This window comes from Grus americana, chromosome 11, assembly GCF_028858705.1.
Source record: "Grus americana isolate bGruAme1 chromosome 11, bGruAme1.mat, whole genome shotgun sequence".
NCBI classification, from domain to species: Eukaryota; Metazoa; Chordata; class Aves; order Gruiformes; family Gruidae; genus Grus; species Grus americana.
In genome coordinates, this window is record NC_072862.1 from 20102892 (window position 1) to 20126550 (window position 23659).

A 23659-nucleotide genomic window follows, 5' to 3' on the forward strand; every position below is an offset into this window, starting at 1 on the left:
CAGAGGAAAACTTGCAAGTGTTAGTTACCTTCTGGTGCATGGGTTTGGCTGCTGTCATGGGCTGCCTGGTGGGGGAGACAGAAGGGGGAATTTCAGAGCCCTTAGGGATGACTTTAAAATGGTAATTCAAGGATAAGTTTTGCTGTTTGTAGTCAAAAATCATAGTGATAAAATTGACTGGATTAAGGGGTCTAGAATTTAATCCTGTGTATATGGTAGGGAATTTGGATATTTGGATAATTTGTCTTAAATTTACTGCACATCATATATGTGTACATTCATATATAGATGTGTGAGGCACTTTGTGAAACTATATTGAACTGTGTTGTTAACAATGAGCAAAAAATATTTCAATAAATGTTTAAAGAATGTTACATGTATTTTCATATTTATGCTTGTAACATCTCTATTTGGTATTTGAAAGACCTGGTGTATTAAAGCACAAAGTCGTTCAGAGACACGCTGCCTACAGGGGCAAACACCAGAGCTGCTGCTTTGTTTTATAAAGTCTGTAACCTCAAAAACAGCCTTAGCAAGAAACAAACCCCCAAAGGTAAAACTCCAGGTTGTTTTTTTGGTTTGGGTTTTGCGTTGGTTTTTTTTTTTTTGGTGTTTGTGTGTGTTTGATCATCTGAATAACTTCTGTTGCAGGTGCAAACTCCTTTGTAGAGCGCGGTATCCGAGTACGTGACGTGGGCAACCAGAGGTAGGCGCACCAAAAGCCGCCGTTTCTGCAGGCAGAGGTACCCGTCCTGCCTCCGCTCTGGCCCCCCAGACCTGACAAGACGGGCGCTGGGCTGGGCCCTCCGCCGCCTTGTGCCGGGGCAGGTCGCGGGGCCGGGCGCTGTCGCTGAGGAAGGGGAGGCTGGAGGGCCTCTCTCCCGGCGGCGAGCGCGGAGAACGGGAGCTGCGGGGCGCTCCTAGCAGCCGCCTGAGGCGCGGCCGGGGGCAGAGCAGCATCCCGCGCCCCCTCCGCCGCCGTTACCTTCTGCCCCGCTCAACGATGGCAGCGGGGCAGAGCTGCCCGGCTCTAAGATGGCTGCCTGATGCGCGCGCGGTGGGTCGGGCGGGCGGTCCCGTGTCCGCGTCCCCCAGCGCCTCTCCGGCGGAGGGCGGAACTTCCTGCGGCGGGGCGGCGCGCAGCCGCGATGGTGGAGGCGTGAGGGCGGCGGGCCGGCGGCAGGCACCGTCCCCACGGGGCGCGGCGGCGGGCCGGGCCGGGCATGGAAGTGGAGAAGATGGATGAGAATGAATGGAAGTACCATGGGGAAGGCAACCAGAGCCTCGTCGTCTCCCACTGCCAGGTGTGGGGAGAGGAGGGAAGCGGGGTCTGAGGCGGGTAACGGCTGGCGGCGCGCGGGCGCCCCTCCCCCGCGCCGCCGGGCCCGCGTGAGGGGGGCGCCGCCCGAGCCGCCGCGCTCCCTCAGGGGCTGGGGCCGCGCCGGGGTCTCCGTGGGAGAACGGGGAGGGGGGCGTCCCTGGCGTGGTGCCTCCGCTGGCGTGTTCCCCCAGGTGCTCGGGCCTCTCTCGGCGGGAGCGGCCGCCCGGCCCCGCCGCTCTCCCCTCCCGTCTCTCCTGAAGTAGTTTTCCATTCCAGTGGCGGGGTGTTTGCGTACCGGCGGGAGCGTGCGGGGAAATCGTGCCCGTCCTGTGGGAGAGATTAGCAGGCGTTTTCCTTGGGGCTTGGGGTTGGCAGTAGTGGAAGGGAAAGCAGTTGATGACTAGCCAGCTGTCGTCTGGAAACGGGAGTTGTGAGGAAAAGTACTAAAATTTTCCCTTTTCTGTCATAATGCGGGTGTAAGCGTGACAGAAGAAAGAAATCTGGAGAAGAAATATTCTTCCATTTGTCGCTGACTTTCTATAGGTGACTTTGAACAACACTTGCTGCAGTGCTGAAGTGGGACTCCAGAACACAATTTCAGTTTCTGGCTTGGCTGTAGACCTCTGTGAATGGGTCGGTCATCTCATCCGTGTTCTTCCATTTACCCTTTGGGGACTTTTTGGTTGGGTTTTTTTTGTTTTAAATTAATAAAAATAGCAAAATGTATTCAGCGTTTTGGTGAACAGTAAGAATTAAGCAAAGCTAAATCTAATCAAGCGGATTTTATGTCAGTTTAAAAAGCCTGTGTTCATTTGACTGCTGTCACTGTATCTGCCTCATTTGCATGTATATTATTTACTTAGTATATCAGGATCAGGATTTTAACTGTGTCCCTTGAAGGAGTTTATTCTTCTTCAAAAAAGTACTTGTGGCTATTTTTTGTTTTAGAAATTTATTTGTATTTCAGTTTTAAATTCTGGTATGGATTTGCCACAGAATGTTCTTGATACTTCATAGATCTAAAACCATCAAAGCCAAAATGATGAAATGTAGGCTTTATGTAGGAGAAAAAAAAGAGTTGAATCCTGAAAACCATTTTTTAAAAAATAATGTCTAAATGACTGAAAATACTAGATTCTTTTTTTGTCTCTTTTCTGGATTATAAGTGTTAACTAGATGTAAAAAATGTTAAGAAATAGGAAGTCTGAGAAAATGCTGGAAATCTTCTGGTGCTCTCCAAACTTCAGGAGGGGCACTTCTGTGGCTCTTGTATCTTCTTTCTTTATATAAAATATTTTTAATAGCTGCAAGAAGAAAGTGCATGATTTTGTTTTCCATTTAAGTTTCGGCTTTGAAAAAGACAGTTTAAAAAATACTCAGTCACTGGATGATAGGGATCAGAATACATAATGGGTTACTAGTGATGTAATTGTGATATCTTTAAAAAGCTGGAAAGTGAGGAAGTCTGCCAGAGATTCAGAATAGTTGCTGAGTGTGTCAGTTCTCTTTTTAATAAGATGCTAAAACTTTAAGATAGACTGAAAGTGAAATAGATATGATTTCTCCTTTATAGACAGCTTTGAACCAGTAAATCTTATGTCTTAGAGCTTTGTGTCTACTGATGGTGAACTCTTGTAAAATTGGCGCATATAAAAATACTGTTTAGATGCTAATTGTTATTTTGTGCCTCTTACAAACAGGACATACTTGCATGATTAATCATCATTCTTGTGATCTGATGTCAAGTTGTTCTCAGGTTTGTGAGATCAGAACAGCAGCGTAACTAAGTGAATTTAATTTTAACTGTCCTTGCTTTGTTCTGTATCTCTTCAGTTCATGGGTTTTTTTGTATAAATGTTAGTGGGAGGGACAGCGATTTGTTTGTGGCAAGGGAGACATGAGTGGATGCTGAGGGTTGTGAGTGAGAGGCCAGGGTGGAACTGTGTGTGTGCTTGTTGTTTCCATGTTCTCCCTTTTGATGTGTAGTGGTATTTTGGAGTGTGGGGAGGAAGCTTGTCCCTGTCTCTGTAGGTCTGAACCTCTCTTCTTTGCTTCTTCTGGAAGATCTGAGAAGTTTTAATAAACAAAACAAAAAAAACCCTATCCCTTTCCATCTGGAGAAGAGGGCACAAGCTTCTTTGCCCTTTATGAAGTAATATCCAGGGAGTTTTGTTTCAACTTCTGCCCTCTGGACTGCTCTTTGAAGCACTGATAACAGGTGCTGTGCAAGTTTGTGTATCAAGCACAGAGTGTTTGGGCTGGGGTGAGCACGGAGCCTGGATGGATACTCTCGTTCTTGGTTGCATGGAGTGTGTCTGGATTGAGAGTGAAGAGTAAGAGGAACAAGGTGCACGTCATCAGTTCATGGTGCTCTCGTGTGTTTAAGGCTATGCCTATTTCTTTGGTTTGTTCCATTCCCTCTGTCTTTCCCTTTAAGATGTGACTGTAATGCACTGTTAATCTAGAGTTAGTACAGTACCAAAATGAAAAACTTGGTCATAGAAAAGTCACATGCTCAGCTAATAATTCTGCTAGTGATGAGCTGATAAGCCCTAGACGCAGGCAATGTGCAACCGTTTTTTCCAGTGCCTTTGAATGGTGGCATATAGACAAAGGTTTCTCACAGTCAGACATTGGTATTCTGTGGAACGTGCTGTAAAGTACTGCTTGATGGTACTGTTTCCTCTTACCGGTTATTAATCCTGCAGAATGCAACAGTGACCAGAGTCTCCCTGTGTGCCAGCGTTCCTACAGCCTGCGGAATGCTGTACTGAAATGAGTGGCTGAAATCACTGCGTCTCTGTTCCTTATTCATGCAGTTAAGAAGAGGGGACATAGGCAGGGCATGGTCTCATCAATACGTCTCTTCTTACGGTGATAGTTTTACAGAGTTACTTTAGTTCTCCAGCACTTAGAAAGTGATCTGATGAATAAAGATGGAATTGCTTGCCAAGCATTTCCAGTTACCATTGTTATCTCTGGAACTGCATGCTTGCTTGGTACATACTCAAGCTTCTGCTTTCATGGCTTTTTACAGTTTCAGTTCTGAGGAATCTAAAATTCTGGAAGACGTACAGTATCATGGTACAGATTTCCCTGTTGATAAAGCTTTTCCTGTTGGTTTTCACTACAGCTGTGATTAAGTTAATCCAAGTTGAAACTGAATTGTGGTCAAAAAGCCTTTGTATAGTCTTGCAGCCTGCTGAAATGCTTCTAATAGAAAATAAAGACATACCTCATAATTTTAGTGAGAACTACAACTGGCAAGTCTGGTTCCTGAAGACAGCGCTTGAGATGGTCGGAAAGATCACTGTGAAGTAAACAAAAACTGCATGTTCCTTCAGGTGGTGTCTGTATGATTCTTGTCCATAGGCTGCAATTGTGAATATTTGATTGAATCATAGTACCCTCTTCAAATAACTTACTTGCCACCCTTCACACCATCCAGTGAATCATCTGGTGGTTTGTTCTAGTTGCCGTCTCGGAGATCCATAATGTGCTGCAGTACAGATACAGCTCTACAAAACCCAAACCAAATACTACCACAGACAGCCAGGCGGCTTAGAAAGTATGCTTCTTAACTTGCTGCACTTCTACTGGGAGTGTTGCTCTTTCCACATTGAATTTGGCTTCTGACTTAAAAAGAGGGCTAAACAATGCTGAGGGCATTCAGAGGAACTGCTATAGAACCTTCTTGTAGCTGTTGACTCTTCCTAAGGTGGAGGTACCTAGTTTTTCAGAAGTGAGCTGGAAATTGTCATTTGTAGTTCTGTGTTTTAATCAGTTGTTTGCTCTTACAGAGACACTTAACGCTTCATTTCAAAAGGCATCAGGAGGTGTTTGCAGAAAGTAGCGTAAGCAACTCTAGAAATAATGACTTGTATTTTCTTTCGCTGCTGAAACATATGCTTGCAATCTCCAGTTTTTGCTTTGAGATAAAGTACGTCTGTTCCTCTTGTGCGTCACTGCAGTTGATTTCTACTTATTTTTATTTTTTGCATGTTGGGATATTACGCTAATCAAATGCTTAATTTTAAAATATGTTTGTATTAAGCTTGTGTGTTTCAAGGTTACTACAGGGAGGTGGTACAAGAAAAGAGGAGAGGTTTTTTTCCTGCTGGGTTTTTTATTCAATGAGATTGTCTAGAGGAAACCTGGTGCGTGCCTGCAAAAGGTTGTGGTTTGTATCTTCAGGTGCCTTGATTGTTAGTAATAATCTGCTTCTTGTCTTGGAGCTCTTGCAGGTCTAACAGATATCCTTGGGTTTTGATACAGGATTTAATAGTAAATGCATAAACTATCTCCAGAGCATGTGTAAGCTTACGGAGTAGAAAAGGGGGAGGGCAGATATATGAAAAGGTAAACGAAGTAGAGCTAAGGAGACTGGGTGAGGGAGTCAAGTCTGATAATCAAACTTGCAGAAGATTCCCGAAGTTGGTGCCGGGAGTAAGTGAATTATATCTGGCTCTTCTCTGTGATTTTTTTTTTGTGTGGAGTGTTGGGTTGTTTTTTTCCTTTCAAGAGATATGGGTAAAGATGGAGGATATCACAGTGCTGCTTTCACAGGCATCCTTCCCGATCTTTGTAGGGGACTGTAGAGAGCAGAGGTTGCTAGGAGAGAGGGGTATCTTGCATTTTAACATTAGCCTTTGATTTCACTATATCTGTAGCTGCTCCTGCTGGCAGCTGCATTATGATGGCTGCAAAGTCTGAGCAGAAAAACACTTTCTGCATATGGGGGAGATGGATTTGGTTTTTGAAATAAAATAATTCTACTTACGAGGGGGTGCTTTGTGTCAAATCAGGCTAGGTAATTGTTCCTAATAGTGCTTTCACAATATGCAATAGTTTTCCTGTGGTTGGTTGGTTGGTTTGTTTTTAAGAATAATGACAAATTATTCTTACTGGAAAATTTTGTCATAATAAACTTACTTTGAGAGAGGACCATTAACAAGATTGCATGTTTAGACACAAGGGGTTTTGTTGAGAGTGAATAGCTTACGTTCAGAATTACTAGCTAGCTGCAGCTTTCCTGTTTGCTCTTGTTTGGCAGAAAGGGACTGATGCTGATCGTTAGTTGTTGCCTTGTTGAGAGAATCTTCTTGAGGCACTTTTTCTGATGATGTCATTTTGTACAAGTTCAAAAACCTGCGTGTCCTGTTTCTTCTTCCATTGTTTTTCTATGTGGAGTTGGCTGAATCTGTTTTGTCCTGTTGAAATTAGTGTAAGTAAAGTATTGCCCGCAGAACTTCCAAGTTTTTTCTGAGAAATTCCGGATCCCTGACTGTAAAGCAGATTTTGATCAGTTGTGTTCTGTTTGTTTGTTTTTTTCCGTAATGTCTGTGGAATAGTGAATTAACATCTATGAACATGTTGATTTCAAGTAAATATAGAACAGCCTGCTGATTCCTGTATTAAAGAGCCTTCAGGTAGGGGAAAAATACTAGTTGCTCTGATTTAACATATGGCCAAGTTATGGTGTCTTGGTTCTTTCACAGTAAGAAATTAACAGAAAAGGTAAAATGCAACTTGTATTTATTGAATTTTATTTTGACTAATGGGAAAGACATAGTTTTGGTAAGACTTGAACTTAAACATTTTTGTGTCTTTGAGGAGGTTCTTCTATTTAAATTCCAAACCTGTGCTAATTTTTATTTCTGATGGATTTCATACTCTGGATGTATCCAAAAGATTCGCTGATGTCATGTGATGTAATATGGGGGGAGTTTTGCATCTGGTTCTGTAGAATTTTCTGGAGGAAGCAAAACTTACATGCGACTGAGTTGGACTGAGATCCCAGCATGAACTTTAATGGGGATTAAGGGCCATTAAAACATCTCCTGTTTTTTTTGCTAGTGTGTAGGGCATTTCTTTGACCTGGTTTCTCCAGCATTTAGTTCTTTTGTAGGTATGCATATTTAAACACTGTGTAGCAAGAAAACCCCCACACCTGCACACCCTTTGCCTACGTAGAAAAAGGACAAGTAAACAGATTGATGACAAAACATAATATATTGCCTTGTTCCTTCTTTCCTAGTTGTAATTGCTTTTCCATTTTAAAAAACAATATTTATTGATTGTAAGTGCGTAGAGGAGCTTTTGCCAAAATTTACTGAAGGAAGCAGCTATAAAGACCAGTTGAAAAGCCAATTATGCGATCAGGGTGTGTCATCAGTGGAAAAGAAAGGAAGAGAAGTGTGCCTTGCTGTAAACAACAATTAAGTTTCAGGAACAAGAAGTAATCACCAGTTTGAGTTGGAATTTGAGACCCTTTGTGGCACCTGTATGAAACTGTATGTTTCCTTGTGTTAACTTTGGTTAACTGATATTTAAATACACATCTATGGTCACTGGAGTAAAAGGAAGACAGTTTCATATTTGTTTGTATTCAGTTCTTTGGCTAAACTGGTACAACTGCGATTGTAGATGTCATAACTAATTGGACTAACTGTACTTGAGTACAATCTACAAAGCTTTTGCTATAAACAAAGAATTAAAAGTTGGAAGTATTTCCAGTTCTGTGTATTAGCTGCAAAGCTTTTTTGACCCAAAAAAGTCAACAGCTTGAGTCAATATCTATATAGAATTTTAATTCCATATTGGGATTTCAATTCCATATTGCAGTAGTGTAGTTAAATTTACTTTTTCCTTGGCTTTACCAGGTTTCTGCACTAAAAGGATGCTCTAAATGCAGTGCAGTTTAGCAGTATATTCCATAAAGTGAAAGGGAAGGTGGCACTGGATAGTAGGGCTGGATGTAGAGGAGAGAGAACAGAAAGGCAGCAATTAAAACTTTTCTTATCATATTAGTATCTTAGGTTCTGTAGATGCAGATGGGAAAATGTAGCATGTGTGTGGAAGGAGATGGGAGAGAAACACTGAGGATCCTAGGTCTAGTACTCTCATGTAATATGACAGTGATACTTTAACAGCAGCAACACCACTCTCCCCTTCTCCCCCTAGAATACAGGTGTCATCTTATTTTTGCTAATAATAGAATGTTGGAGCAGACTTGTGTTCTGGTGACTTTGGAAATTCAGACTCCACTTTATGCCTGGTTTGGGGGTTTTTTTTGAGTGACTTTTGAGACTGCTGAAGGCTGTATGCAATGAAAATGCTGGGGTGTAGAGGATGCTTGGAATTATTAACTTGTTCTAACTCTCCGTTTTATTACTTCGTTCTAATCCCTCTTACTGTTACGACTTTTTATTTCCTCCCCTCCCTATTAATATTTTCCTGAAATGCCTTGTTTCCCCAATATATCAGCAGCTGACTCAGCAGCTTAGTGCTGGAAACTGTCTGATGCTGACAGGTGGAGGTTTAGAGCAGTTTAAGGGAAGGAAGCTTAGTACATGTTTTCATGTTCTTGTTGGTATAACTTACCTGTTTGACAGATGGATTGAGGTATTTGATACACTGTTAAATGTTAAGGACCGGGTCTTTTCTTGGTTGGTTGTAACAGCTAGGGTGTCAGGGACATCTACAGTGTTATCCAGACTGTAGTAATATATGCTGAGGGCCAGACATCAATAGGTTTATTCATTCTTTACTCTCTCTGGTATGTGTTTCCACCTAGTACCCGTGGGTGTATCACTTGATAGCGTTTCAGGTACTGTGATTAGGTGCCATAGCTGAAGGGCAAACATTTCCTTCTCACTCATGGCTCGTGCAATCATAAAAGTCTCTTGGAATTGGTACCATCTGCATATTGCAAGGTTGTACAAAGCTTAGCTATAAAGTGAAACATGAGTTAGTGCTTAGGTATCACAGAAATCTCGATCGTAACTGAGCAGGAAAAAAGTGGAATGAGTGCCTGAAGTCTGATGCAAGCCATGAGCTCTGTGCTAAAGAAAACAAGTATCATGGTGGTGTTTGCTTCCAAGTAATGGTTTAAGATATTGAATAGTGTCAAGCCAGGTGCTGTGCCAGAAATTCTTTATTCATGTAAAGAAATCAAAGATTGTTCTTAAGGGACTCCTATGCTAAATAAAAGAGTATTGTTCTGATTTTTGAATGCTTCCTTGCACTTTGTGTGAGCAATTGCTAAACTTCCTCTATACTGGCAGGAAACTTAGCTTTCCTCACTTTGTTTTGTGTGATCTTATCCACCTTACACAGAACCAAACTGGGTTGGAAAACAACACTTGTACACAATATTACTATGTGTACTTCATTCAAAAGCTGCAAAATTTTCCAATGCTTAGTTTGTTTTCATCTCCCACGTCCCTCCACGTTGAACAGCATGCTGACACCCTGGATGAGGAGACATTTAAAAATGTCTTGTGTTGAGTATCATAAAGGTAAGCTTTGATTGAAGTGGTGGGCATGTTTTTACTGAGTTTTATTAGTTCTCAGAAGAAGCAACTCTCCTGTGCAGCTGTCTTTTCTGAGATGTGAAGATGACACCTCTCTGCTGTTTGCCTCCTTCCCAGAAAAGGCATTTTCTGAACAGAAAACTGTTGTTATCTGTTTAAATCCCTCAAACTAGAGTTGGAATTTAAGAGGTTGTGGAATGTAAATTTGGAATAGAAAATGTCAGAATAATTTTTTTAGTTGGCATATACTGCATGCAGCTCCAATGTGCTTCTGCGGAAATAGCTTAATATCAGCAGAATAGTTCCTATTTAGTACCACTGAAACTATCATTAATTAGTATTTACGTATCACTGTTCGAGTACAGCTTGAATAGCAGTTTGGTGTAATTTAACCCCTCTCCTTCCCTTTGACTGAAATTTAGATAGTACTTTTTGGAGGTGTCATTGCTGTATGCTGTCATGAATCCACTATGATGAGGTTGTGTTGAATTAACTACAATGATGGTAGAAGGTTTGGCGTACTTAGAGCTGTGTTTGGTAAGTTCTTGGTAGCTCTTTAGGTTCAGCAAAAGACAATGAATTAAACAACCAGTTTTTACAGTATAAAGAAATTCAAGAGCCTTTTCAGGCACTATTCTCTCTAAAAGTAGTTGACTTCATATCTTCATCTCCTTAGGTAGTAGTTGGTGGTGGTGGGTGTAATTGGTTGCAACAAACAGTGTAGTAATAATTGTAGAGAAAGATTTGTTACCAATCCTTGAGAGTGTTTTTCCCCATGTAGTTTACAATTGGAAGCTTGTGACTTTTATATGGACAACTTTTCCAGAACAAGATTATTGTGTGCCTTTTCAAAATAAATGTATTGACAACAGAGTATAGTAGATGGGTAGATAACTTTGTGATGTAAAGTTGCGTATAGTGCTTACAAAAATACTAGTGAGTTTTTTGGATACCACAGTTTATGAGACTGTGGAGTGAGGATGATGAGAAAGGTGGGAAGAGGGGTGGATTTCCTTTTGGAAAGCAACTTTTAAGTCCCAAAGTGCCTTGGTTTCTACCAGTAGATCTTGTGTATGTGAACACAAGTTGGTAAACAACTAGGTAAGAATTTTCTGGTTATACTGGGCACTTGCAGAACCAGATGTTAGAGTAACACTTTGCCTCTAGACAAAAACACTTAAGGCATGCTGTCCAGAATAATAATAGACTAATAACAAATGATGTGAACCTGCCTATTTTGAAAAGCAGAAGCTGAAGTGATGTTTCCCAGGCTTTGTGTTTGGACAGGCTAATTCTTCATATTTTCATACAGAAGCTTATTTTAAAACCATGTGAGCTGAGGTGGTAACAGCAGAAGGAAAATACTCATCTTTCTCTACTTCTAAACAATTTTACTAGCATTTGAGCTTGTTTTTATACAAATTTTCCTATTTCTTTCACTGGCACCAGCTTATGCACAGCTCTTGTTATTAATGTAGCAAGAGATGGAAACTTGAAAAAACCTGAGTGATACAAATGAGGTTTTTCTCTGAGGGGGAATATCAAGATTATAGATTTGCCCCAAGTGTGTTTAACTTGTGAAAACTGCAGTTCAGAAGGCCTGCATGGTAGCTTTATCTTATGACAATGATGCTTAGAAGACATTTTGGGAAAATATAAGGCCAATATCAAACATCAAGCTGTAAAGAAATAAATGCAAGCTTTTATCCTGGTTTCATAACGCTACTGCCTAATCCAAAGTACTGGATTGATGCCAGTCATATTTTGGCCTAACTACCAAGGATTACTTTGGGTTTGGATTTCACTAAGAAAGATTAAAATAATAGCTGTAGTAACTGCTTTGGAGAAGACAAATACTTGCAGATAACCTTCCTGGGGCCTAAGACCAGCCAACTATTTTTTTCCCTGAGCTACATTAGGACAAGAGTTGTGTGTAGGTGTCCATGTGTTTCTGTGATGCCAGTGACTTCGAGTACATTTTCGCAGCCCCTCCCACAGCTTCTTGTCTCCTTATTGGCAACCATTAACTTTCAGTTATGATTTAACACAAACAATTGTTTCAAGACAAGGTGCTGAAGAAGTGTTTGCCTTTCCTGGTGGGACCTTAAGCTTAAGGCTGGAGTCTCAAAATGCTGTGACTTGAGATAGTGCTCCTCCAGAACATAGGCGCCTGATTACATCATCTCGGCAGCCACGTGATTGCAGATGTGTTTTGAGACTCACAAGTTTTGGTATCCTTCTTGTTATCATTTGGTTTGAGTTTTCCGTAACAATTGGAAAAGGGTTTTGTTGTAGCCCTACTATGGTCCTGGACGCCAGTAAGAACGTTGTTATCTGTTCTCAAACTGCTGTGTTCTCATGTGAGAGTTGCACTTAAATTCTTTATTTGGAGAGGTAAAAGCTGTCATGTTTGATATTCTGATGGCCTTTTTTTAGTCATTTGTCACTAACTGGATACTGAACAAACTTGCAGAGAAAGGGCTGCTGGATTTCAAAAAAAAAAATGTAGATAGAATTCTTCCTTTGATTTCACTGTTTTTCTAACTTGGTTCTTGTAAAGATGCAAAGCCTCTTAGTATTTCATGTGTTATGTTTGCCTACCTCCATGCATTGTTTCTTTTTTTTTTTTCTCTGCTTGATTTTGCAGCCTGGGTTTTTTTGTTTGTTTGTGTAGGACTATTATCCAATTAACTAAACACTTTGGTAATAGTGCATTGATGGAAGTAGTGTTAAGCAGTGGAAGGCCTTAGAGGTGCATGTAGAGAATGAAATTTAGGGCGCATTAGGATCTAGTTGATCTGATTCTCAAAGTGCTAAGGAGTAGTGACAACCTCTTAAAAACCTGTTCTGGATTTGGACCATTCATTTGCATGCAGATAAGCATGTTACACCTTTGATGTTCCATCTGTAATATAAAAAAAAAAAAATCTAAGGCATTTAACTGACAAAAAACCTTGCGGTAACAACCACCCACAGTATTTCCAAGTAAAGAATCAGTCAAGTGAATCGGTAATGCAATAGCAGGAAAAATGTGGACCAATATTTTCAGTGGTGGTAATTCTGGAGCAGGTGGCATCTTTGACATCTGATGGGTTAACCTTTGTACTGTGGCAGTATATTTGTGTAACCGTGTGTTGAATTGCACAAAGGGATGGACCTAGCTGAAAACTTCCTCCTAAAAAAGAAAGAAAGTGGTCTGTTTTGGGTTTTGTTGTTGGTTTGTTGGTGGGTTTGGTTTTTTTAGTCCAACCATCTAATAGCCTTATTAAGGCACAGTGCAGGCTGACTGGTTGAAGTGCATCTGTGACTGAAAAATTTTGTTTGAACTTTGCTCTGTTTCCTTTTGACATCTTTAGACAAGCAGGATATTCTTTTGCCATATATAGTTGTGGTCATTCTATCCTACCATGCCTCTTCAGAAATGATTTGCTAATGACCAACTACCCTGCTGAGTCCTGTGAGAGCAATCGGATTTTCCAGAGTGGGAGTAGATTAATAGATAAACATCTACAACACCCTTGAAATACTACGGAATCAAGTTACTGAATTGATGACTGGTTGGTGACATTGAAGTGACTGACATTGAAGGTGCTGTTTCTGGGTTTCACTAGCAACGTCTGAATCTGGATCTTGTTTTGTTAGTATTTTGGATTATACGGTCATTTGTTTCACTTTTCTCCTCCTGCTCTTTCTCTACATGTTAGTAATTAAAGATAACTGCATCTTGCTCCCACTCAGCACTGTTCAGAGACAGCTTTCAACCCTGAAATATGGAATATATCATGCTGTGGAAGGCTTTTTAATGGCAAGTCATTTGGTAGCTTAGATTCCATAAACCTGAAGTTGTAACTATGACATTTGTCTGCATTATCTTTGTCAGGGAATCCGAGTGTTAGCACTTTTTTGGTAGTGCTTTAAATAGAATGTAGTCCTTTTTGGTGTGTCTAGGAAAGGTCCAAATAGAGATGCTGAGTGACTGAGGTAACTCCAGAAAACAGCTGTTCATCTCTACCTACTGTGGTGCCCAATTGTTTTTATCCACGTCTTATCTGAATAGGCTGAAGTACATCAGTGGGAGTAAACATCTTGAAGATCAGATATTTAGACTGACTAATCTGAGGCAGGGATATATGTTGCCTCACCTAGTAAGGCTGCAGGTTCCTTAATATGATGTCAAAACTTGTTTTTAATATAAAAGTCTTTACCAAGTGTAATGGTTAATTTCAGCAAGATTCTATTGAGAGAAAGATACTTCAGGTGACTTCTGTGAAGGAAGACACTCTTAATAGGCTTAAGGAGAAAGGCTTAATTTACTTAAGACATCTACAAAACACTTTGAATTCTTAATAATAAAGGCTGAGGAATTGTTTATAATTTGTGTAGTTTGAAAATATGACTGTTTGCTACAAAATTTGATAGAAATTGTAAAAATGACTAATTAGTGAGTTGGGGTTTTTTAAGGGTAAAATATTTGGAAACCTGCTGCATTTGTCCCTGTGTTATGTGTTTACTTTTTGGAAGTTTAGAAGTAGCAGGTTTTAGTGTTTATAAGTAGAGCTGTGTAACTACTGCTGGTAACTGTGTCTCCTCAATATTTTGTAATGCTGTGCTGATACTGTAAGCAGATGATATCTAAGTGGGTCTTCCTTTTTTTTTTTTCCCTCCCAAATAGCTTTGGCACAAAAACAATAGGGTGTTTTTCTGTTTGTTTGATACTGTGTGTTTTACCAGACTTTCAGACCAGTGCTGTAAGCTAAGGAGGGAGTATTTCCCCTGTTACACTTGGTGACTGGAAGCGCAGAGTGGCTGCATTGTTAAAGTGACAGTAAATCTGGGAACAGACATTGATGTATTTGATTTCAAGCTGAGTGAAATAACCATCTAAAATGCCTATTTTGCCTCCCCTGCCCCCCTTCCTCCTCCCCCCCCCTTATTTCTTAGTTGAGGTAGATTAGGGAATCAGACAATTGTGCTGTTCAGAAATTATGATGTACCTAAATGCTAATGAAACCATATTCTTTCCTGTCTTTGTTTAGCGCTGTGTGGTGCTGCGGTTTTTGAAGTCCCCCCCAAACCAGAATAAGGTAAGATTCAACAAGTACTGTTGATAAAAGCCCCCAGGTAAGCTAACAACCAGTCTGAAGAGAAACAGGAAACCTGTGAAAGAACTGTGACTGATAGGAGTAAGAATAAGGGGATGTTTTGAAATGTGAAACATTCTTGTGTTTCAGGAGTATTGGCAACAGGAGGAAATTTGAGGTCATCTTACGTAACTAAGATTATGTGACTGCTGATATCAAGACCTTTGTGTGGGACAGGTTATAAGACTGCATTGTGTAGAAAGTACGGATTTCTGTAAGGATAGTTGTGGCCGTGAAGAAAGTGTTAATGTTGCATAGCAACATAGGGGAGTGCAGTGATACTGAGGAGGAAATCAAAGTTTTACTGACTGTTGCTAGGTGGGACAGAAGAGGAACAGCACAGGGCTGGTGTCATTATACAGGTCTGCTGTTAACTACCTATTCAGTAGCTAAAAAGTCCCAGAATTTGGAAAAAATATTAAATATTCACAGAATAGCCTTTGTCAGTGAGTGATTTTAGTGTGCTGTCTGTTGCAAAGAGAGTTTCTTGGACTGTGGTAGAAAGGCTGTCTGCTTCAGAAGGAACTGAAGCAATTTACTTTAGATTTGCTTTAACAGGGATAAAAAATGATGAAGAATCAAAGGTGGAGGGTAAAAGTGAAGTGTCAACACAGTGCTCCAAGGAGTTTAAAAAAGAAGGAAAAAAAAAAAAGAGAGCACAAGAGGCAGGAGGTTCACATTCTGCCATTTCCTTAACCTCATGACTAGTCTTCAGGGTGTGTTACCTGAGAGTTGCAGGGAATGGGTTGAGTTACAGCAGCTTCTGAACTACAGCTTTGTACAGTTCAGTGGCAGACTGTTCTAGTGAGAGAGAAATAGAAAAAGCATTATGGCTATACTGAGAGATGGGAGTGAGTGCTTAATCTTTGGAAAAAAGAAGCAAGGATGAATGTAAACATATAGGAAGGGCATTTTGCTTCAAATTAGAAAGATGAATGTGAAATGCGTCCAGTTTAACAAGGGACAAAAGAGCAGAAGTTTCTACAGTAGATCAGAGGAAAGCAGAGGAGGGTAAAACCCATGAACACAGTGTACTTACGAGTTATTTGAAGGCCTTTCTGCTGCTATTTTACTTGAAATAAAGTCTGGTAAAACTGAAGTGTGATTCAAGTAAGTTTTTAATCTGCTTATAGTGGCAGAATTTCAAAAATGTATCCTGTGCTTCTGTAGTGGTCCAAGATATTAATGTTTAGAGTTTTTATGAGAACAGGGAAGAACCCCGTGGATTGGAAGAAAGGAAAACAGTGCCTATCTCAAATTTTAATATAGCAGGGCAGAATTAGACTGCAAGTTTAAGTAAAAAGTCAGTCTGTAGTCATTGATTTAAGAAAACAAAACACCGAGTACCAGGGCTTTCTCCCCCCCCCCCTTTTTTTTTAAAGTCTGAAGAGATTGTTGTGTAGTAATTGTTTTAAGAAAAATGACAAAGCATGACAAAGTCACAAAGGAATCCAGGAAGTGACTTTTCAGTTACCCACTACAGCACTGAAGTTGGTAACACTTCTGTGGACTGCTTTGGCATGCATATAGGTTTGTGTTGTTGTTTGGGGGTTTTTTTGTTGTTTTTTTTTTTTTTTTTAATTGGGATAGCGAAACACAAGAAAAAAGATCTCCTGGGCATGGAGTGTTCTGTTAGGATTTGAACGCCGGTCAGGTTCTTGAATGGTTTTTTCCCTGCGTAATCAGATTAGTAAAATTTCTCAGAGTCCTACCAGGCATAGAGACAGATCGCAGTAGGTGTTCCTGTGGGCTGAAGCTGATGAAGCACCAAGAGTTTTCTAGAAACTGCTAGCAAAACTCCCATTCAGAGTTGTTCTAGACATACACGCTTCTCTGCTTACTACTGTAACAGCAAAAAGACTATATGCGGATGCACGCAGTGATGGAGCGTACGCTGAAAGTGTTTTAAACAGTGGCTCTCCAAGTTCACGCTCTGGAATGATAAAAGCACGCTGTAAGAGCAAACTCCCCTGCTACATGTAGAAGTGTTACATTTTGAGGATAGCTGGCTTGTGGCCAGCTCCAGCATTCTGCATTTGCCTTGCATTGTGATTGTGTGGACTTTGTGATCTACAATTCCTTTTGGCTTTGCCCTCTAAATAGAAGATTATGTAATTTGAATATATTTAATTATTCTGGTGATAGATATTTTTTAAAGGAGCAGAACAGAAGGCTAAATATTTTATCTTCAGATTAGCAAACAAGTCCTGGAGAATCAGAGTTTTCAGACAAGCTTGGATGTAGCAACATGACAGCTGTGGAGGACAACATGTTTTTTGGGTGTAATCTGTGTTCCTGACAAGCGCAAACTGAGTTAGGACATAAGGTGTTATATATCTGTGCATGACATTGTAGCTCATCCAATGTAAACAACTCTGAAAGAAGCAGTTGAAGCAAAATATTTTCTAGTAAGACGCATAGCATACTGAAGTGCAGATGTGGACAAATGAGTTGCAGTCTCTTCTGCTTAACTCCTTTGGAAATGGTAAAGAAGTCTGGAGGCTGCTTTGTATTTATACTGTTGGGTTATGAATCTGGGACTAGATAACCCAATAGTTAAACGAGGTGGTGGTATTGCAAATTGTAATGTTATTGTTACAATGCAGTGTCTTAATGAAAAATACTCATAATCAGTAATGTGACGCTGGAGTCTGCATTTCTTGAGTAGAAAGTCAAGTGTCAAAGACTCGTGGAATGAATTTTAATTGCATATTGCTAATTTTAGTATATCAGTCATCTGCACGAATGATTTTTTTGCCTTTTTATTGTATAGAACCTATTTGATGAGTTTTCGTGTTTTGCTAAATGAGGTGGTGGTAACAATGGGTCCTTTAAAAGCTTCTCATCTTAGTGTTTCTTAATGTTGAAAGGTGATGCTCCAGCAGCCTGTTAGTTGTTTTTTGTTTCATTTAGAGTATATCAAATATAATTGCTCTTAAAAGGAGATGAGCAGGTGTCATAAGCTTGATTTGGAATTTTAAAGTTGTATTGATCTTTTTAAATCATCTTTCCTTGTAGTAGTAGCAGCAGTGAATGTTCTGATCTTCTGAAATGCTTATTTTGCAACATATGTATGTGTATACATATATATGTTTAAAGACAAAAAAAAAAGCAGCCTGTGGGTACTGTGTATGTCAGAATAATCTGTAAATGGGAATTAGCTGAGATTTCATCTGTATGAGATGACATAACATTCGTTCTCACCATTCAAAATTTGTATAAGAAAGGGTTACGTTATCATTAAAAGGGCAGAAATCTATATATACATTGAAGTTTTTGCTATAGTATGTTCAGAATTGCCATTTCCCACCTCATCAGGTGAGGAAGATACTTGCTATAACTACTGATGTTTTAAATTGCTGGGGGGTTTCCCCTCTGCAAAGCAAACTTCTTCCCCAGCCTGGAAAAGACAGAAGGTCAAGGAAGACGGGTACAGAGTATTTGCAGTCATCTGAGGGCAAGAGTAGAGGGGTGGGGGGCGGGGATTTCCCCAGTGGTGGGATGGTCTCTGCCTGCTAATCAGAAGAGTGAAGGAGCTGCTAGCTGGCCCCTCTGGTGTGTTGGGCACTGGCCTTCCCGGGGAGTGCAGATTGAGCAACGCTGCTGTAAAATATCATTTTGCATACCCATGTGGGTAGCCTGCTCACATGTCTTGTTGTCTATTAATTATTTTTTCTTAAATGCACTTCTTTAGACCAAATGACTGCAATTGAGAAAGTTATTCAGGCATCACAGTGTGTGTTTTGTTCTAAGACTCAAGCAGTGGAAGATTGCCTGTCGTGAAGAGAATCCAAGTGTATTTTTGGCTCTCTTAAAAGGATTTAGGGATAGCTATTCTGAGAAACAACTCCTCATACGATAAGCCAAGCATTTTAAAGAATAAGTGTTGTCCTAGCTTTTACAGAGTGATGGAAATGCTGTGTAAGTACTTTGGAAAAAATGCACTTTTCCTACTTGCTCCAAAGGGTTGGATTTTTTGGTCAGTGCTTTTGCATACTGAAGTAACAGTATGTAGTGCTGTATGTTACTGGAATAAGTGTGTAGTAATGCGTGTTTCTGTAGTGACTTTTCTTTCTGTAAAGCATTATTGCATATTGCAGTATTGCGTATTGCTGCTTCAGTCTGGAAAATAAATCCCACTAGAGGAAGACTATTAAACTTGGTCTGTTGTCTTAGCAGACCTGTGGTACAGTAACAAACTCATCTCTTAGTCCTACACAACTTGTGTAAGTTTGTTAAGTAACAAACCCTTCTGGTGGGGAAAAAAAATCATCTACCTATTGTATTTTACAATGATATCGTAAAACAAAGTAAGATTGTCACTAACCAGGCAATCTCCTTTAACAAATCTTAACGCATTTAATTTGTGTTGGATGTGGTCTTTCCTCCTTTCTCTAGACTTTGTCATTATCTGAGTGTTTTTCTCCCAGTATTTTATTTTCTCTTACTCTGTAGTGTAACATTTATTTTTTTCTCCTGCTCATGGTTTTGGTTTTTTTTTTTTCTCCTCTCTGATTTTACAACTTGGACATGAATGTTGCACTTTCCCTTCCTCCACTGTTACTTAATCCCAAGAGTAAATCTATATGGTTCAGTGCTTTCTAGTGTACAGTGGTACAGAGTAGTGTTTTTCCAGAAAAGCTTTGTGTTACAAAAGGACACAGGAGCTTGGAAATGGTCTGTAGTAACAATAAAATATTGTGCAGAGAACCAAAGTATGCCGGAGTGCTGGGAACAGGATAATATTGTTGTAAAGCTTCTCTGCTACCTCGTTAATGAGCAGAAGTGTGTAAGTCAGACTGTGCTAATGTCACTGTCCTGCTTCCAGTACTCGTTTGGCTTCAGTTCTATCTAGAAACTAGTAGCTTGGCATTTTCGTCCTGTAGAAGAACTTTGGTGTTTTCTTCTAGATGCATAACATAAAATTAATGGAAGGTGACATTATGACCGATGTGGGTTAGTCTTTGTAGCCATTCTCTTCCAAATCTCCAGGTGTTTTCTAACATTCGAAGCCTCTCCTGCACTTCCCCTGTGGATAAGAAGGCATACCACGCATCTGTTCTATTATAGTTCTTTGAGCTGTTTTAAGAATAATGGTCAAAGACAGAGTTAGGTCTTGAGTCATCTCCCCCACTTCTGCCTTTTTTATTTTCTCTGTCCTTTTCCCCCCTAAAACTTAGAAAGAATAATCATCTCTTCTGACCATTTTCCTGGTTACGCCAGCCTCTCAGACAGCAGTAGGGAACAAATGTACCACAAGTTTCATGTGTCTGTTTAATTTCAACATGTACTGACCTACCAACTCTGTAGAGCAATTAAGCTACTTTGCTAAATCATTGACTAGTATGTGTATGTATTCTTGAGTGTTGTTTATCATTATTTCATAGTTAAATTACCACGTTTCTGTCTTCCAGACTTCAGAGGAAATACTACACCATCTGCAAAACATCGTAGACTTTGGAAAACATGTCATGAAGCAGTTCTTTGGGGAGAACTATGTTCACCACGGGGTAAATGCTTTATTCTTAAATGGCTTAAGCACTGTAAACACTAAAGCGTTTTGGGGAATAGTGAATGCCAGTAAAAGGAATTAATAGGGTTTGCAGATATTCTTGAGAAAGATATGCACACACAGAAGCATTGGATCAGAACAAAGATCCTGCTCTGTGCTGATGAGGTGACTGGATTGTATTCTGTGGTTTGAGCTATTTCAAGCTAATGACAAGAGCGGTCGTTTCACCGCCATGCATAAGGTGAGAGGTATGTGAGAGAGATTTTTAGAGTCACTGCAAAACAAGGGGAGAAATCTGGTTCATGTGATCTGTCTAGGTTTCTGTGCAGTCAGAGGTAACCCTTTTCCTTGCCACTTGCTCTGTTCTTCAGGGTTACCAGACCTGGTTAACTGAATGTCAGATACCCGAGTGGAAAAGTCACACCTTCTCCTGGAACCTGAATTACACAATTCTGCCTCAAAAGGGTGGGATGTGAGACAGGGATGAGATGAAGTGGGACTTTTTCCTTTGTGAAAAGGAGACAAAATGATGCAGGTTTCTTCCTGCACATTAAACTTTCAGTGAAAATGCTCTTTCTTGTGGATTTATTCAAGTTAGTACTTGGTTTTCATAGTGGAGTAAGTATTGCATGTGATTTCAGGTACAGGTCTTCCTATAGACAGTTAATCAGAGGGAGAAGCTGCTGACTGTATAGTTTAGTATGCTGCTGTTAACATCCACTGAACTTTGGTATTCCATTTTAAGACCCCCAAACTGAATATTAATTTTTGTGTTGAAATACATATTTTCTTTTTTTTTTTTTCTCTATAGGAAATTATTCAACTGCCTTTAGACTTCGTAAGACAGCTCTGTTTAAAAATTCAGCCCGAGAGGCCAGGTAGGTGCCATTACAAAGGGGGCCTTCCTCAAGCTCTAAAGCATTTTACTTTATTATTATTTAGTATTTATTTTACTTTATTATTATTTAGTAAAAAAGCATCATACCTCAGAATACAAGGAAACATTTTTCAATATTTAGACAGTGACAAGTTGAAAATCTGTTGTGGAAAAAATGGGTGTGTTCTAGAGTTAAAAGTTGCATCTGATATTAGTTTGATCAAACTGGGGACAGAGATCCTCTGTAAGTCTGTCAATTCTCGAGCAAGCTCTTACCTTGCTGTGAAGTCCTTTACCAAGGTCAGTGAGGGGGGGGAAGATATGTCCTGAAATAATTGTTTTGATTCCATCAGTTTCTTCTGGGCTGTGCAGCAGAGCTTTGGAAGGAAGATGGTTTCAGAACCGCACACACACACACACACACCCCCCCGCCCAAAATTGCCTTGTTTTCAGCGTTAGCGTTTCACTTAGTGCCCAGCATCGCACGTCCTGTGGGTCACAGCACCCAAGCAGTGTGCAACTTAACGTTCCAGCTTTTCGTGTGTGTGTCTCCTGATAGCTGGGCATGTCCCTTTGCACAGGGTTGCATGTTACAAGTTGTGCTGCCTTTAGTGTAATGAGCATCTCTGGGATACGGGGCTGTGCTTGATTTCTCCTGACTCTTCTGTGGTGCTCTGGAGTCCCTACCCAGCAGTGAAGTGCAAGTACATGTTTCTAGTCCCCTGGACAAGGGGGACTGAAGGGACAAGTGTGCGAGCTAAGGGTGCGTTGACCTTGTGAAACCTTTTGGAATGTGCTGCAAGACTCGAAGTTTGGCAATCTCTGACGCATTCAGTGTGAAGTAAAGCGCTACAGAATTTGGTGTCGTCATTCTTAGTCAGCAGCACTTGGGTGCATCGTTCTTCGTGGATGGCTAAAAGTACAGTGAGGTGTAAGCTCCAAAATGGGCAAAGAGAAGATGTCCCTCATGGTGTGTTCATCTTATGTTTTCAAATGTTCTTGAGAACGGCCAGAAACTCCTGCTTTAGCAGAATTCCATGAAGAAAAATGTGGTATTAAATTTTCATAACTGTAGCCAGTACTTTGATGCAGGAAAAAATTGAATTAATTTACATACAGTGAGCAGAGGACACTCTATTGCTGACTTGAGCAGAAGACACTCTATTGCTGACTTGTCCTCACCTTTCTGAGAAACCGTTTCTGGCACTAGGACTAGCAAGGAAAGTAAATAGTGTTTAATAGAAGTTACAAAATGGATGATACTGTGGTAGAAGTGAATGACAGAACTTAGTTTTGTGTGTCCAGAGCTCGTGGGGATTTCTTTAGAGGAAGAAATGTGGTTGTGAGGAGCTTTCGTGCTTTACAACAGCAAATGTCACTGTTCCTTTTTAACAGGATATTTTTTTTTAAGCCTCATGGAAAGAATATCCTTTAATATTACCTTTCACATAAGCCTGTCTAACTTACAAAGGAACTCCTCTAATACTTCAGATTTCTGGGTCTGTCGGATTTGGCAAGTGGCTTTCAGCTAAGCATGGATGTACTTTTGCTTAAATTTAGAAAAAGAAAACAAACCTCAGGACATTGGAGAGAAAGAAGGTTGTTTCTTGCTCATCCTAGTGAAGTACAGCATGTGATTGCAGGCTCATGCCTAACAAGGCTTCCATTTCTGAGATTTATCTTTATTCTGTTGCAGTATGTTGTTCAGAATGGACGCTTTTCTTAGCAATGGAAACTATAACAGAACCTATCTATTCTGTATATCTCTTTAGTAACACAGATATTTGAAAGTCTAGGAGTGGGTGTTCTTGTTAGACTTCAATTCAAATCTTGCAGACCTTTCCCTGTCCCAAAGGATGTGTGCGGAGGGAGGTTATTTAAAGGCTTTATCTATATAATGCTGCTTAATCTTAGTCTGAAACCATTTTGCTACTTCATTTTTTTCTCAGGATTATATTAAAAAATGCTATTTTTTTAAAAGGGTGGTCTTAGCAGAAGAAATTCTAGTTCTAAATTGTGAGCTTGTGAGGAGGGGAAGCTAACTTTTGTTCCTTCTGTGTTCCTTTTCACCTCTTTATAATTTTGATGTAAACACTGGAATGGCTAGGAAGATACTACAGACAGACTAAGGAGTTGAGCAAAGCCACTTGCTGGTTCTGTTTAGATTTACACTTTCTCTTGAACTTCCGAACAATTTATGATATTCCTGCCACTTGTCACAAATTCCTCTTGACCAGACTTGAGGGATGGTAGTTCATGCAGTTTTAATAAGCAAACATGAGATCATGTCTTTGAATACCGGATTAAGTCTCTTTATTTCTTTGTTGGCCAATGGAATGCATTCCCGTGCAGTTTTGGGCCTCCCACCGATACTGTTCTTGGGATGAGCTGGACAGCAGTGGATCAGAGCAGCCCTTGAGGCACTCTGTGTGCCTCTGACAGTTTTGAGGAAACTGAAAACAGCTGTTGACAATGGGGAGGGCGAATTTATGC

General features: G+C 40.3%; 1 protein-coding gene across 4 annotated transcripts in view; it reads left to right on the forward strand.

The window, feature by feature from the left end:
- Positions 1-23659, forward strand: part of IPPK (inositol-pentakisphosphate 2-kinase) — a 58998-nt gene that overhangs the window by 24430 nt on the left and 10909 nt on the right. The window contains exons 1-5 of one of the 4 annotated variants that reach the window (XM_054837716.1): positions 1139-1304; positions 1865-1954; positions 14673-14720; positions 20192-20287; positions 21101-21167. In XM_054837716.1, the coding sequence (XP_054693691.1) occupies positions 1224-1304; positions 1865-1954; positions 14673-14720; positions 20192-20287; positions 21101-21167 (382 nt within the window). In that variant the 5' untranslated portion in view covers positions 1139-1223. Of the gene's footprint in view, positions 1-1138; positions 1305-1802; positions 1955-14672; positions 14721-20191; positions 20288-21100; positions 21168-23659 lie in introns of those variants that run through there. The other 3 variants (XM_054837718.1, XM_054837717.1, XM_054837719.1) reach the window with 3 other exon arrangements.